A 17,569-nucleotide genomic window follows, 5' to 3' on the forward strand; every position below is an offset into this window, starting at 1 on the left:
TTAATTTTATTTATTTTCAGAAAAAAATTCTCCAACGAAGCATGTTTTCTGACTCATTTTTAGTCTTTTACCCAAAGAAAAATGTTATAGTTTGTAGATTTTTATTTCCATTTGCCTAGGAGAGCTTGCATGCCTCTCTTCATCATTTATGCATAATGCAGCTACTCAACTCTTAATATTATAATTAATAATTATAGTGTAGCCCACCAAGCCGGTCTAGTGGTTAACTCGTCATTGCAAATCAGTTGTTTAACAGCTGATTTTTGAAGTCGAAGGTTGTGAGGTTCAAATCCTACTAAAGTTTAGTTGCTTTTTTATGAATTTCAATACCGGTGTACTTTAGTGGTTGGAGTACAATTAACTACACATATATCAGGAGTGGTTGGCCTGAGTTTGTACAAGACACCTCATTTCATGTCATACATATCATCGGACCGTGGGGGAAGGGTAGGTTGCTTATTGTTCATTAGTTGAACAGATTGTAACGTACACATTAGGAAAAAAAATTGTGTTGCTTGAACACAATACTTCTGTAACTGAATTGGTCAACTAATAAACATTCTACCCGGTCAACTAATAAACATTCTACCCTTTTATTCATCTGCAAATATTCTAGTTATTATTTTTAATGCGTGTAGTGGTTATACCTATCTGCTTGTGCTTTCTTGTGATGCAAATTTTTAGGATGCAACTGTAGTCAACAGTTGTCTGATTTTACTTTACAATCATTTGTTAATTATTTAATATAGATGATAAATAATATCTGTTGTTATGATTATATATTTTTCCCTTATTTAGTGATTAAGGATTTATTTTTTATGATTTTTTCTCATTTAATGTGTTTGATATATTCTATAATCAAGTTTTATCTGATCATCATTGAGGTTGATTCTGAGTTAACATGTTTGAATAGAGTATAACTCTGAACTTTAATTTTTTTGTTTTTTAAAAGCTTTCTTCTCAGAGTTTGTTAAGCTCAGGCTGTTAAACTTTGTAAATGGTGATAGTGACATATCTGTATTATTTGATTTTATTGAACTGAGGTGAATCTCTGTAAAAAACGAGTTTCAAGATAAGTTATCTTATGTGCATTTGATATTTATCAAAGTTGTTTTATCTGTTATCAGTATATTACGATTTAAGTTTTAATTAATATCTTTATCTTGGTGTTGGTCAGTCAGTATAAAATAGGATAAAGCCGACTGACAAATGGTAATTGAGCTTATATTGTCAGTTGTATAAACTTGAATTATTAATTAAAAATAACATTTAATCTAGTTTATCATGTATTACAATGTAAAACAATTCATCTTGGATTCAAAAAAAGTTTGATTAAATAGAGCACATCTTTGGTAATTTTGGAGCAGTCAACAATTAGACTACTGACAATACTCATTGAGAAGCTAATGAATTTTAAAAGATCATGTATTTAAAAAAAAGAATTCTTATAAAAATTATTATGATTTTAATATTTAATGTCAAAAGTAATTTATGAAACAGCCTGTATTTAGGGGGGGGGGGGGATTTTATATATATAAAGATAATCTCAAAATATTAAGCCTTTCATTTATGGAAACAATCTTTGATATTAATTTATTGATAATATGTAATTAAAATTTTGATTTTTGTCCATTTCACTTAAATATTTTTTATTCTTTTCTTTACTTTTAGGAGAACGTGAAGCTAGATTAGAGCGTATCAAAGCACAAATGAAAAGCCAACCAGCATCAACTAAAATACATTTTGAAATGGCATCATTTTCAGAGCCTCATTTAATTAATAATTTAATTGATAACATCATACCATATTCAGATTCACTAGGCATGAATGAACAAGTAAGTTTATTTGTACGTATACATGTATGTACAGTAATTCATGAAGAATGTAACAAACTTTCAGGGTTTATTTTACTAGTGAAAATAAAAATGAAAGTTTAATGTAAACATAGGTTCAAAAACACTTTGTTAGCGAGTGTCAGCTTACAGAAAAAAAACTTCATTCACCTCTAAATTCTAAAAATGATGAAACCATTCCTACGTAATAAAATTTTAAAAGAAAACCCTTAAAATTATCATAAACTTCAATGTATAGATGTATTTTAATTTCATTGATAGAGATAGTTAATTGAGGAAGAGTGCTCTTTTATTGTATACACTATTTATTTTCTGTTAATTAATCATGTAAGTTCTATAGTAGATAAATAACCAAGTTTTTATGCCTGTAGTAGCAATAATTGTACTGTGTCTACTACACATGTTGATACAGATGGTTGCAATTTTTTCATCATTGTTTCTACAGAAGATGGATTTTCTGTTTTTTTTTTTACTCTTGTTTATAATTTTCTTTTATTGTTGTTAATAATGTTCTTTAATGAAACCGATAATTATTAGCCTTAAAAATAATATTCATGTATAGTTTTTATTTAGTTTTCTTTTTATCTTTTTGTAACTGTGTATATGTTGTAGAATTTTCAGTGCACTGTATAAATAATTTACTGTTGTAACGAATCTATCTACCAGTAGCAGTGTATTGTAACCATCTTACCTACCGATATAAAATTATTTTAATATAAAAATGTTATATAATTGTTGAATTAAAGAAACACATTTAATAACTGTATTTGTAATTAGACAGTAAATGTAAAACAAGCGATTAATAATTAACAAATAGATTTATGATTAGCATATGAACATAACTTGTTAAGCATGTTGCAGTCTAAGATTGACTGTTTTCAATAATATTCTTTTGCTATTGTTAGAAAAGATTATTACTCTTGTTATCTACTGAAATACCAATTCACCTGTCGAACAAATTTGAAAGAAATTCAAATGGCAAGAAAAATTCACAGCCTATCAAGAAATACAATATCTTTTTATTATATCAATACAATATCTTTTTATTATTATTCTCTTCATTTCATTAGCACACTTTTTGAAGTTCAATTTTTACTGCATTTGAAGTTATACTTTTTGTTTATAATATATTATTCTAGGAATTTCTGTTCTAGGAAAACTGTTGGAAATTTTTGAGATTTTGCCTCACCACATGTAAACAAACTTAAAATTTTGTATTTTTTATCTGATGATCAGGTTGACTGATTGATCCTGTGGTAGTCAGATCACATTTGCCATTTACTTTGAATGTAGCCATTCAAATCCGGTGAACAGTAACTATACTTACCTGAATTTAATCGGGATCCTGTTGCATCACTAAACAGCCAGTCAGCAATTTTGCTAAGATAAGAAGTTACTATTTATTTTTATTTATGTTGTAGGTGTGAACAGTACAAGTATTGTTGCCAGACACTTTGGAATTAGATTTTTTCTTGCTATGATGTCAAGAAACAGATTCTGTGAAATAAAGAATATGGTTTGATAATGAATTAGTAAAACCAAAAAATAAATTAAAAAATTTAATTTGATTTGATTTCAGACGTATGCAGTAAATTCATTGAAATTTGTACAATTTTCCCTAATCTGCCTGAATATTACTGACAGCTGATGAATAAATATCTCATAAAAAAACTGTCTATGAATATAATGTAATCTGTGATAACAGATAACAGGAGCATTAAAATTAAATTATAATTTATTATTTATTCAAAACGTAACATAATCTCTCCTTTTTAATTCATTGGCGAATATTTCATTTTAATTTACTCATTGTAATCATCATATGAGCAGCCACATGAGGATGTACATTATCCTGTAAAAATACAGACAGAATGTTGACATTTTTACCTTTTTCCAGTTGGCTGTTTTTACTGGATCCTTCATAAAATTTTAAGTAGTATGTGGTTTATAGTGTGCTGCTCTTTTAAGAAATTGATTTGCAGAACACCCATACATCCCAAAAGAATGAAGTCATGTTTTTTCTTGCTGAAAAAGTGTCCTTTGCTTTTTTTTTAGTTTTAGAATTGAAAGATGTCACAGTTGCATCTTTTGTTTTCCAACTATCCTCACTCACACTGCCGATACTGATATCGAGTGTAGAAGCAGTATTTTACACTTAAATTCAACGTTCATTGTGAATAAGTGTGTTAATTCTGTCAGCCATTTCTGCTCTAGTTGATGTTTTTGGACAGTAAGAGTTGGTTCATTCACTGCATGTTCTTGACCTTCTTGACCATCAAGAATTACTTCATTTATAGATGCTTATGTTTATCAATGTTTCATCACCAAACTATCTTTTAAATCTGTCGTTAATTTCTGTTTGTCTCACTTTCTTTCTTTTTTTAAGAAATTATTTTAATAATATGCAGTTCCATTCTTGGATACACTTCTTTCTCACTCATACTTGTAAACAAATAGCATATAATAACTCAGTGCTAAATGACAGGAATAGATTAGTGCTTGTTTCCACCCATCATACAGTGCTACCAATTTCTGCCTTTGTTTTTTTTATTTGGTGCCAAATTCAAATTATAATTAAATTTTTAACTTTCCTTGTAATATTACTAATTACTATTTTATACTCATTTTATAATTTTCAGTTAATATATTCATATCAGTTCAGTTTTATTTTTGTTATTTATTATTACTCCTAGTAGAAAATGGCATTTTTTAAATTAATTAAATAAGATAAATGCACAAACTTGTCATACCATTACTGCCTGTAATGGTATGAAGTAACTAAAATTTCTAGATTTTATATTATTAAAATCTTTTGTATATACATGTTCTGCATTTTTTTGTTTATAAGTCTCTACTTTATTTACAGAAAAATTTAGAAATGTTTATCCATAAGAATCATGTTTATAATCATAATATTTAAATTAGTTTGTCATATTTTATTAGAGACCAGTTCACTGAACAACCCTTTCAAAAGAATTATCTATTAATTTCCTTGATAATGTTTGTGTAACAATTTAACAACAAACTATATTTAATCTAAAGTTTCCAGTTCTAAATATTAATCATTTTTCTTCTTCTTTATTAATGAACCATTTATAGCATCTTGGAATACACCACTATTAAACTGCCTCTGATAAATTTTGTTAAGTAATGATTTTGACTCACTTCTGCTGACCTTGTCCATCAGTGTTATGTATAGATGATCATGTATATACAGTTATATTATTTACACCATAAGTATCTGCGTTCTTGATATACTAAATGTTTCTTTCGTGTACATGTTGTTGTATATGTGACTAAAAGTTATTTATCTATGGCATCTGTAATCCTGAGTAAATATTACATAACATTGATAAAACGGATATAAAATGCAATAAGCTCAGTCTATTTTGAATGCATTTATATTAACACTGGATCATATGGTATTGTCGCCAAATTACTCCAGCCGTGCATAGCACATTATGAACCTTGTGGTAGCCTATAAACAGCTGTTTGGGTTTCTGTAGTGGTAGCCCTGAAGGGTCATTTGGGCATTTGATGAGATAGTCCTGAGAAAGGCTGTTAAATCCAGTTGCTGGTCCCTGGTGATGTTGGTTTGGCCCAATGAGTTGTAGCTTGTTCATTGGAATTGGATTAAGGTTCCTCTCGGTGACAGTTGGGTTCATGCTACAGCGTGGCAGTGGTGGCCACTGTAGTGTTGTAGTCCCAGAGCCCTGTAATGTTGGGTTGGATAACTGATGAGTTATCCTCCACCAGTTTGGCCGGGACAGTTTTCTTCAAGCAGCACTTGTTCACTCTTCACTGCTACGCCTTCTAGCTTCCTAGTAGTTAGAAGGCACAGCAGCCTAGCATAGTAGCTAGAAGGCATAGCATTCTAACTGGCCTGCTGTTCTGGTGGGGATGTTGGCAACCACCGAGAGATTCCACATCAGGCCAGCTAGGGGACTTCTTCCTTCTTCTTTTTGTTGTTCTTCCTGATAATGGTCCAAAAGTGAATGCTCTTGCATTACTTTGCCACTGCTTACTATCCCGCTGCGGTGTAGTGAACTTCATTGGCTTGGGGGATACAGGCATATAGTTGAACTGCAAGCTTCTCCAACATCTTACTCTCTAGTGTCATGCTTGCCGAGGAAGCACAGCATGTGGCAACAGTATGATCTACATAGAGTACAATTTGACCATTTATAATGCTGATTGTAGATCAGTGACATATTAAACACAGTTTTCAGTGAAGTAGTATTGAATGAAGTAGTCTAGGGAATGAAATAAAAGATAAACTGTAACTGATTGTTGGGTTAAACCTTTTTCATATTGGAACCTTATTTTCTCCAGGAAGGAGTTCAAAATTTATACAGTCAAACGAATTTAGATCTAAATAGATTTGTGTAACATTTCTCCAGAATTAATTGCATGTATCATATTTTCTGCATAAGTTATTGAAGTAGTTTTTAAAATTTTCAATTACTGAAACCATATTATTTTGCTCCAGTAATAATATATCATTCATGCAGTATATTGTACATACTAAACATAACTATTTCAAAATTTTTGAGAAAGGTGGAAGCAAAAAATCTTATTGTATGTAATATTTTGTGTTATTTTAGCATTGTGTTTTTGAATGGTTTGATTTTGGGTATTTAATTCGTGTAAAAATTAATGAAAAAAGTATAAATTTTAAAATAAATAAATGCATCTGATGTTTTATTTTTTCTTTAATAGGAATTAACCAACTTGGTCAGCATGTATCAGTATGGTAATGTCAGCCTTGTGGCAGATTCAAATCCTCGCGTAGCAACCGTCTTGGACCAGATGAGGCAGTTAATGAGGTATCAGTCTGTTGTAATAAATTTTGTCAGACTGTAAAGTAATTATTTATAAAGTAAAAATCTGTTTATTTTTCATGTAATATAAAATAAACATTACATGTTTATTTTACATGTAATGTTACATTCATATGAAGTGATTATTTATAAATAAAATAACTTTATTTTAATACAAGTGTATCAGAAATATTCATCTGATTTAAAAGTTTTTAAATCTGCAATTATTCACAGTTAATGAACAATAGCATATATGAGAGGGGATTATAGAGTTTTATTTGGTTGCCGGGAGGTGGCTCCATTGTGGCATGCTCCCTTCAGTCTTCATCAACATGGCAACCCCATAACAATAAGCATTCTGCATTTCTGTAACTATTTTGAGTTGCTGATGATTTTCATTAACAATACCCCTACACTGCACTTCCTGCTGCTCAGAGTATTATTCAATTATGGCACCAATAGTTTCAAGAAAAATAATGTTTGTGTAAAGGAAAATCTGCAGATTGTCTTCATGTGTCGGACAAAGATATTGAGCACATCCAACTTTTGTTGGATGTGCTCAATGTGCTCAATTCATACTTTTGTATGAAGCCCAGGAAAGTCCACTCATAGTAGCCGAGAGAGCCAACTGTAACTTATTCATGTTTTGTGTTTTATTACATGTTTTTTGTTTACAGTTACATTCAATTATATTTTACAATTGAAAAACCATTTCAATTATACAGGTTTGTATTATATTTTTAGTACAAGTCCTCCACATAAGAGATACACAATGATGTGTGGAATTATATGAATTCATCCTCGACAAGCAGGTGGTAACACTTTATTTCACACTTAGTTTTCATTGATGAGGCCATGTTTTCATCAAAAGATGAACTGCCACAGTATAAGGATTTGGGATCAGAGCTGTCACGTGCAACAGTTGAGCATAAGAGAGTTTCTCCAGAAGTCGGTGCCTTTTGCGGCATGTCCTGAGAATAATATTACAGTTTACTTTTTTTTTTAATGGAAAGTAGTATTACAGGAATTTCATATGGAAATGTAACAGAACCAGTTTATCCTGCATTTTTGATGAATTTGTTTTCCAAAAGGATGGACCACCACCTCACTGACATCTGCAAGTTAGAGCTTTTCTTAACAGTGAGCTTCCACATTGGTGGATTAGTTGTAAAGGGCCTGCTGATTGGAATTTCATCACTGGCCACCAAGGTCACCTGATCTCACTGTCTGTGACTTTTTTTCGTATGGGAGTTTATGAAAGACTCTTGCCTATTTGCTTCCACATCCAGCAACTGTGGACAAACTGTGAAACCTCAAAACAACAGCAGTGACTGCAGTAACACCAGTCACATGATCACTTGAGAATAGGACTGGTTTAACTATTGTGTAAATATATGCCTAGAATCTGGAGGACATATTGTATTTTGAAAATTTTATGTAAAATTTCCTATTCAAACAGATATTTCACTGAAAGGTTAAATATTTATTTGTTTAAAAATAAAGTCTTGAAATCTGATGAATCGGTGTGATTACATTGTACTTTATGTGAAAAACAATTGTAATTATATAACAGTTTTATTTTAATAAGATATTGACAGTAATAATAAAGAGGTTTCAGTACCAGTTGTAAGTATGTTAGGTGTTATTAAATGTTGCTTACGTTCATTCAAGGAATATTTCTGACAATAAAATTTTAAAAAGGTTAGGTATTCGAGTGTATTATAGCATTTAAAAAAGTGGTAGATGTAAATCGATTAAATAGCATCATGAGAGGTGAAATGAACATTCGATATATGCAGAAGCATGGATTGGTCATTTTTGTGGAACTGCTTCTTTTGATTTGAAAATGTTTTATCATATGTAAGAATTTCAGTTTTTCATACTCTTCATATGATTGCTTTGTTTCCTGCAGTAAGTCTTCATCTGTATTTATAGGAAAAAGATGAATTTCATAGTCAATTTTGACATACTGATAGACACGGTTTAATAATTTCTTCCTAGTTATTCTAAATAATGCTGTGAAAACATTTTTTGAAGACTTGGAATGAGTCCAAGATTCAGTTTCTCCTAATTTAATTTTATGAATATGATATTCATATATAACAAACTCCTACTAAATGTTTTCTATAGTAACTTGTGAAATATTTTGGTTGCATTAATTAGAGGTTGTAAACATGAGGTACAGTGTGTTGGAAACCAGTTGACCTTTTATTGTACTAATTTAAGTGGTAAATTATGCTCAGTGTAGTTATTACTTGTAAGCCAGTTTTTCCTATTTTCTTTCTCCCATCTCTGTAAAGTTTATAATTTGGAGTAATCATAGTTTACTCTGCAGTATATTTCTGTTTTGTACATTTTCTATTAATGCTTTTTTTTATTTTAATTCAGAGCAGTAAAATATTTTCTTACAATAATTAGAAACAGCAGAAACTATAGGAAAAATAGAAATCTACTTTTTTTTTGAAAAACGATTAAAAATTCAGCATTAATTTTATATATAATTGTACATTTATCTCAAATGAATACTGCATGTATTCATTTTTAACTTCATTTTATTAATAAAAATACTTTTTCTGTGCAAAAAAAAATTAGTTTTTCTACTTTTTTTTTTTGTTAAGAATAGGTACATTACCTGTTTTTTGCTGATGTATAAAAATATATTATTAAAAACATTTATTCATTATTCAGATATAATAATTAAATTTAAAAAAATTTAATTTTCCAATGAAACAAAAGTTAAAATGTACACAGACAAATACAACAATTTTTCAATAAGACTTGTTTTTACCTACTTTTTGAAGTCTCTGAGCTTTGCATTTTTCTAGAAGATTATTGGTTTCAGTTTGTGAGAACCTGTGGCATTTGAACATAGAACAGTCATTAAGTTCAAATCATGCATTGTTTTTACCTTTGCACTTTTTTCCATTAAAAGACATCTTTTCAGTATAGGTTCAGCTCTTGGTATGACTTGCTGTGTTCTTTAGTTGTGGTAGTGGTTTTATCATACACATATTGTAATGATTTTTTTCATAAGTGATGCCGTAAATTTATGAAAGATTTTTATGACAGAACAACTTTTGATGTGTGGGTGTGTGCGCATGCGGGCATTGAAAACCATGAAAACAATTAAACAATTTTATGAAATATTTTAAGTAATCAAGTATTTATAAATTAAAACTTAATTACTTTTATAATTAGGTGAGTATTGCAGTATTACATTACCCAAATGTTCGTTCAGCTATGAGACCAGTATTTCATGGTGAAGTCTACATGAAGTTATTGATTTTGATTGCTCCAACTTCTTGGAAAGAAATTTCTGATTCCCCAGAAGGCTCAACTGATGAATCCTCAACTTCAATAGATATTAATTGCATTCCAGAAGAAATAAATACTGAACCTCACCTCATCACACAAGCAGAACTGAGCAACCTAATTCTTGACTTGTATTTGTCAAAACAACATGCAGAACTTCTAGGTTCATGTCTTAAAGAATGGAATTTATTAAACAAGGATACTAAAATTTCAATATATAGAAACTGAAACTAAAATTGACTGAAATACTTAAGAAGAAATTGTTTAATTTGTTCCTGCCATGATGTTAGGGGGCTAATATCTGAACTGGACATTGAATATGTTACTCATGATTGGCATTTATTTATACTAATCAAAAAGACACTTAAAGGTAGTGTTGTTGCATAACTAAAATAAGTTTTCTTCTATACTGGTAGCACATGCTGTAGGAATGAAAGAAACATAAAATATGTCAAAACTGTAAAAGCTATTAACTATGATGAACACTCATGGAAAATCATCGCTGCGCTGATCTGAAAGTGATCTTCTCAATCTTTCTTTCTTTTTTCTGTTTAGTCTTCAGAACCACTGCAAGGTATTACTTCAGATGATGAATGAGGATGATATGTATAAACGTAAATGAAGTGTAGTTTTGAACAGTCTCAGGTAGACCATTCCCGATATGTGTGGTTATTTGAAACCCAACCACCAAAGAACACCAGTATCCATGATCTAGTATTCAAATCCGTATAAAAGAAACTGCCTTCTTCTCGATCTCCAGAATGGCTTTACAAAATATATGTGTTTCTTGTGTTTGTGGGATAGTTGAGCTATAGATAAACACTACACAGTTAAAGATGCAAAAAATCAGTTTACCCTAGGAAAGGAAAATGTCAATATTCCCCTTGTCAAAGCAGATTGTACTATTTTTCCACCTCCACACATAAAATTAGGCCAGATGAAAAATTTGTAAAAGCGTTAGATGAAGATGGCTTTAAATATTTAGCTGAGGTTTTTTCACAATTAAGTGTAGCCAAATTAAAAAAGGGAATAGTCATCGAGCTACAAATAAGAAAATTAATTTGTGAATATATATTTAACAGCAAACCAAATCCTAAAGAACTAGTAGCGTAGTAGTCAATCAAACATGTAGTGGTTTTCTTGGAAACAAAAAAGCTAAAAACCGTGACCAGCTTATAAATGAACGCTTAATGAACTACAAAATTTTAGGCTGCAGAATGTCTGAAAATTCATTTTTTATTCTCATTTGGACTCTTTCCCTTTGAACTCGGGTGATATCAGTAAAGAATAATGAGAAAGGTTATACCAAGATATTTTGCAGATGGAACAACGTTATAAAGATCGAGTGACTACTGCTGAGTGATAAAAAAAGAAGACTTTACTAAACACAAAAGGAAAATAAGAGAAAATAAATTAAGATAAACGTAGGTGTCTGCAAAATAAAGATAGAAATTTTAATTGTAATTATTATTTGTGTATTATAATATTTAAGAAGTTTCTCAATGCTTTAAAGAGTCATAACTAAAAATCTGATTGTGATGAAGAAAAACTGATTTAATTTTAAGATTCATCATAAAAAATACATTCTCATTCACCTACTTTTATCTCAGTTCCAAATTCTTTCTTTTTTTTTTTTTGTAGACCTGTGTTACCAGATCTTGTTGCAATGTACTATGTTGTTATTTTCATCCCAGCTATCAAACAGTTCGATAACACTTTTTAGTACCAGTAGGAGTTAGTAGCATGTTGAATGAGTTTTGTAGCAGATTTCTATGTTTGTAATGACCTTGTTTAATTTGTATAACAGTAACATTTATTTTTGTTTCCTAGTTCAGTTTGTTGCCATGATCTGTAGAACAATAATTAAGTAATGATGTGAATAAAGTTTTATTTATACATTATTCTTCACTTCTCATTACATTCTTCTTCATTATTCTTTTAGTTTCTTTATTATACATTAGTCTGAATACCTCACTTCACTTATTTGATCATGAAAAAAACTCCATCACTTTTTTTTAAATTTATTTTAATATTTTTACATTGGTGTTCTTAATTACATCATTATAGAGTACTTGTTTAGTACAGTGGCGGGAGTATTGAGGGTTAAATTTATAAAATTGGCTTTTAATTTTAAAAAAATCAAAAAATCTTTTAAGTGGTGTTGCTGATATGGGGTTTTACTTAATAAATTATTTTAAAAAATTTTAGAACAAGATATTTGCTTTTCATTATAAATTATATGATGAAGATTGAAATTTGAAGTAATATTTTTGAAAAGTAATGAACATTTATATAAAATCATTGGGTACATCAACAGGGTATGGAATGAAAAGGTTAGCTGTAAATTTTTTTGGCAGTTGCGTAGCATTTATCTGTGGTATACTTTTAGAAATATCTGTTTTAATAAATCATTTGATTTCAGATCAATGATTTGACATTTATCAAGTTTAATTAGCTTTCAAAAAATCTGAATTGGGCAATGTGTTAACAGTCTGGCAATCCGTTAAAGTTATCATATTTTATTTGTACATCACTTTATTTGGAAATGTATTTTATATTTAAATTTAAACTTTTGTTTTCCTTTTACTTTTTCATTACAGCTGAATTTAATTTACATATGTATTTTGTTTTAATGAAAAGATATCAGATACTGTTAAGTCAGTTATGTAATTAAACATTTTCTAATAAAAATACATTTTGAATTTGAATATTTTATTAAAAACATTATTGTTTTATCAGGAAACTGACTTCATTTATATTTTACCATTTATATTTTTATCTTACTGTATGTAAGTTATAATATAAATCTCAGTTCTTGTTCAAAGTATAATTCAAATAGAATTCAAAATGCAATTAACAGGCACTACTATTTGTTTGTTTGATACTAACTAATGATGTGTTTTTAATATGCTTAATGGATGTTAATAATGTAATGATTGCTATCCATATTTAGCAAGTTAGTCTCAATAAGTGAGAAAAAATGCTGAATTATTAGATTGGAATGCAACAGATGGATACAGACCTGAAAATCAGAATGAGTTTACTATCCTTTTGTTTTATGTATATGACAATGTAATGTATGTTACTACTGAAACGAGTAAAAAAGGTATTGTTGAGTTATTATGCGTGGAAGATGAAGAAACGAAATTGCATGAAAAATAAGAGGACAATAATGAGGAAGATAGAAAAAACTCATGTACCTGACAGTAAAGTTGAAAATTTTAAGCAGCTAATGGTTTTAGCACTAGTAGTGATGCGTAGTTAAAGAGTTGCAGTTAGCATCGTGACTTATGCATTAACCACTTTTTAGTTTGATTTCTGGAAGGGTTTGTCTTTATTTCACTTTCATTGATTCATTTCATTTTCCTCATTAAAATACTTGTAAGACATATATAAGGATGTTATATAAATTAATAAAAATCTTACCTTGAAATTCAAGGCAACATTTTTTTATACATTTTTTACAGCATTAGAAGTTAAGAAGAAAGTGTACTGAAAATTGAATGTTGTGAAAAAAACAGACAAAAATATCATTGTTCTTTTCCTCTTGACAGTAATGTAAGGGAATGAAATGTATATTTTTTATGGTACCTTATTTAACTAAAATTAAGGAAGAAAATTCATTTAATTGTTTATTTGATCTCAGTTTTGCAACATATTTTTAAAAATCCTTATACATTTCATTAATATGAATTGAAAGATACATCCAAATATTTGGAAATCATTTTTACTAAATGTATTGGATTCAAAATTTTTTTAATGTAAATTTTTATTATATATGATTTTATAAAGGAGAAGGGTTTGAGATATAAACAGGAATTTCATTATTAAAATTTATCAATTTATCTCCTGATTACATCGAGGTATATATTTATTGATGCAGTATCTATCCTGCCATTGCATTTGCACTTGTTCCAGCTTTCAGGATGTTTCTCGATGCTAGAAGAGAAATCTTTTGTTTATATGTTGGCCTGAGCATTGTCCTGGAGGAAACAATAGGAAGATCAGGTGATTTTCCTCTTTGAGTGATCTCTTTAAATCATACTGATCAATGATAGTACTTAGTTCTGTGAGAAAGTCAGGATAGAGCATTCCTTGTGAGTACCAAAAAATATTTTCAGAGAGCAAATGTGATTATTGCTTTCTGTTATGGAGGTGAGCTTGAATGTTGTCACTTGCTCATTTTGACTCCAGGCTAAAATAGTATCCCCATTTTTTTTTTTTTTTAGATTTATATGTTGTCAAAAAATTTGTTTCCATTTTGATAATGGGAGGTGTATGTAATCTTTTTTGTGTTCATAAGACAGGGAACCAACTTAGAACTCATTTTTTAAATCTGACATGGTCTCTTCAAATTTCCTCAATAGTAAATCATGGATTTTATTGAATGGGTGCTTCAACTTCAATCTGTTGTCATTAACTTTCTTCCAAGATTTTCACCATTCATACACTTTGGAGTAAAAGAAAACTCATTCCCATACTGATTTTTAAGTCTCAGTATCTTAGATGGATTGATCTTTCACTTTTCAATTATGTAATTGCAATTCACTGCTCAACACTATTCTGTACCTTCTGCTTGGTCATACTGATTAAAACCGAGAGAGGTAGGAGAGGAAGAGTAGCTAACAATTCTGATGACAAATTCAGACATGCAAGTTGCATGATTAATGGTGCCAGTCAGTCTGGTTTCCTTGCACCCATTGTTAGAGACAAGCATTAGAATTCCTGCTTATATACAATCTTTTCTTGTATCAAATTGTTTATGAAATTTACCATGTCGTAATATTTATAATAGTTGTAGTCTTTTGATATGGAGCATAAGTTACTCGTGAAAGTTTAATGGTATTTTTAGGAATAATTATGTCATGTTAGAATATATTTTTTCAGAAACATTAGGTTTTTTTAATATTTTTATTTAAAGAAATTGTCTTTGATTGTTAAATTTAATAGTTTTAAATTTTATAGTGAAAAATTTAATTTTTGTATGTTTCATGTCACAGGTTAGTGAAAGAGTCTCATCAAGCTGGTCTAACGACACGTGAATTGACTCGTTTACATGTCCATACATTAGCTTATCAAGCTATATTAACATTACAGAAATCACCGTGGCGTAGATCTGATGTAGCTGCAGCAAAAGCATCATTAACTGCTCATCGACATGTTTGTGGTTCTAATCAGGTACAGGGATTTTATATTTATTGATCTCTATTATTATGTTGTAATAAAAGTTAAATTAGACTATGAAAATTGTGGTATAATTCTAATGATGCCTAAAAAATTGAGTTATTTTTAATTTTATAACTACTTTTTTTTAACTTTTTATTGTTGCAATTTATATAAAAAAATTGCTTATTCTTTTGGTTAAAAAATAAATAAATGAGAAATTTTTTTCTAACAGACTGCAAACTGATGTTTCTAGACAGAAAGTGGTATATTTATGTGTTGCTTTAAAATATCTATCTCTAATCTTTATTATGACTGAAACAATGTAAAGTACCTGAGGTGCAAGAGGCACTAGTTATGAGTTGTTTTCTTTGAATGTATTAGTGTTCACCACTCAGTCAGTCCTTGTAGTAAATGCAAATGTCACTCGTTACAGGGCTGATTATTACTTATATTTTTATGGGCTTGATATAATGATGTGTAAAAGTATATTTGGCTAGGTACAGAAAGGAACAGGAAATCACTTCACTTATCAATTCTGTAGTAAACCTAGGACAGGATATTTTTAATTTTTTAGAATGATTTATCTGTTCGTATACGATTCTCTAAAACTACAAGGTATCTGTCATAAAAATAAAGTTGTGCAGTGATGGTTTCAACTTCATTACTAGGGTAGGGAATAAATTTTAAGCTCTATGCAAATGTTATGAAAAATTCAGTGGTACCACTGCCAAATTTTAAAAATAAAATAAAAATTTTTTTATTATTATTCATACAGTTGTTACTTTTTTTTAATTAGGTCGATTTGGACAAAGCAGCTTTAATAATGGATAACAGCTTTTCAGTATCCGTCAGGCATAACAGTGCACGAGTTGTTATAGAGCCTAGTCATCCAGTGTCGTGTTGGTCTGAAAATGATGGATTAATACAGTTGTGTGTAGCACCAGTTCTCGTCTGTACTCATTCTATGCAAACTGCAGGAGGTGGGGATAATATATCTGCTGCTGCACTTGCTGTTCAGCTTTGACACAGGTAATTAAATTACTTTCTGCAATATTTAATTTTAGTTAACCTTATTGTGTTGTATTAAGAGAATAACATTATAAGCCTGTACTTTCAACATTTTTGAACTTGGATTTACAGTAGGGTCTTCTTAAAAAAAATTGTTTTATGCATCTGATATTTTTGGTTTATTTGTCATATAAAATATGCTTTGACAAATAACAATACCCGCTAATAATATAGTGAAAGAAATAAAATGTGTTTCATCTGTATCAGCCAGTAAGTCATGTTATTGAATCTCTGACTCAAACATGCTTACTGTTGATACTTCTTTTATTTTGTTTATTATTGCTCTCTTGCATTTTTTATATCCATTGTGTGCGCTGTGTCTCTAGTATCTTGACATTTCTGCAGTTCAGGGTACTGATCTGTTCCATTAAAAACAGTTTTTTATATTTTTTATGAACTTTAAAATGTATGAGTAAGTTCCTTTTACTCATCTGTGATGGCTTTATGATGAACATCATGCTTTAAATTCATACCATGTTACTTGCCTTTCATAATATTTTTGCTGCAATTTAAAAAAAGTTTTTTTAAGTATTTCTTTTGTTGTACTTATAGTTTGATTAATATGTTTCATTTATCTAGGGTTTGTTTATCTGTGCTTTTGGGTTTCTTTTTAGCACTTTTATCTGCCATTATTTATAAAAACTTATTGTGTATCTTTATAGTCTTTTGACATTTCAGATTTTGTGAAGGAATCAAATGACAAACATACCTCTCACTTTATAGAATTTGGAATTTACATGGTCATTCTAAAGTTACTACAAGCACAATGTTTCTGTTTTGTGGTGAAGTGAGCGCACCTTAGCCTTTCATCCCGAAAGTCCTGGATTTGATTCTGATATTTTTCATATTGTCGGCATGGAATTTTTCATGTACTGCAAAATTTCTCGTTCTTATTCCCACACACAAGCTTCAAGGTTATGTTGTAGTAGATTAATAAATAAAATAGGCTAGTAGAACAGGCTAGTAGAGTATGTGATGTTATGAAAATCATGTCAGAGATACATCTGCACCATGATTGTGAAAAAATAAGTTTCATTCCATTTTTATGAACTTTTACCTTAACTTTGTAAAAATTCTTTGTAGTTAAAAATATTACATGCAGGGGCAATGTATTTATATAATTACTTAATATTAATTATTTATATATTTACATTTATTTAATCTACAGACCCCTAAAATAGAATTTTATCATTTTTTAGGTGTGTAATTTTATATTTGTGTATTTGAGTTTGTTTTTTTTTTTAAATAATTTTAAACACTTTTTGAAATACTATTACAATGTCACTTTTTGTTTCAGGCTGTGAAACAAGGTTTTGAAAACAGATTATATGGGTTTGTATTATATTGTTA

At 29.5% G+C, this 17,569-nt stretch overlaps 1 protein-coding gene across 1 annotated transcript in view; it reads left to right on the forward strand.

Moving 5' to 3' along the window:
- LOC142331043 (ADP-dependent glucokinase-like) overlaps positions 1-17,569 on the forward strand; it is a 60,413-nt gene that overhangs the window by 30,694 nt on the left and 12,150 nt on the right. Inside the window, exons 5-9 of the mRNA XM_075376666.1 lie at positions 1,672-1,835; positions 6,573-6,679; positions 14,986-15,163; positions 15,948-16,180; positions 17,517-17,551. Coding sequence (XP_075232781.1) covers positions 1,672-1,835; positions 6,573-6,679; positions 14,986-15,163; positions 15,948-16,175 — 677 coding nt within the window. The 3' untranslated portion in view covers positions 16,176-16,180; positions 17,517-17,551. The remainder of the gene's footprint in view (positions 1-1,671; positions 1,836-6,572; positions 6,680-14,985; positions 15,164-15,947; positions 16,181-17,516; positions 17,552-17,569) is intronic.

Source organism: Lycorma delicatula, chromosome 10 (genome assembly GCF_047948215.1).
Source record: "Lycorma delicatula isolate Av1 chromosome 10, ASM4794821v1, whole genome shotgun sequence".
NCBI lineage: Eukaryota > Metazoa > Arthropoda > Insecta > Hemiptera > Fulgoridae > Lycorma > Lycorma delicatula.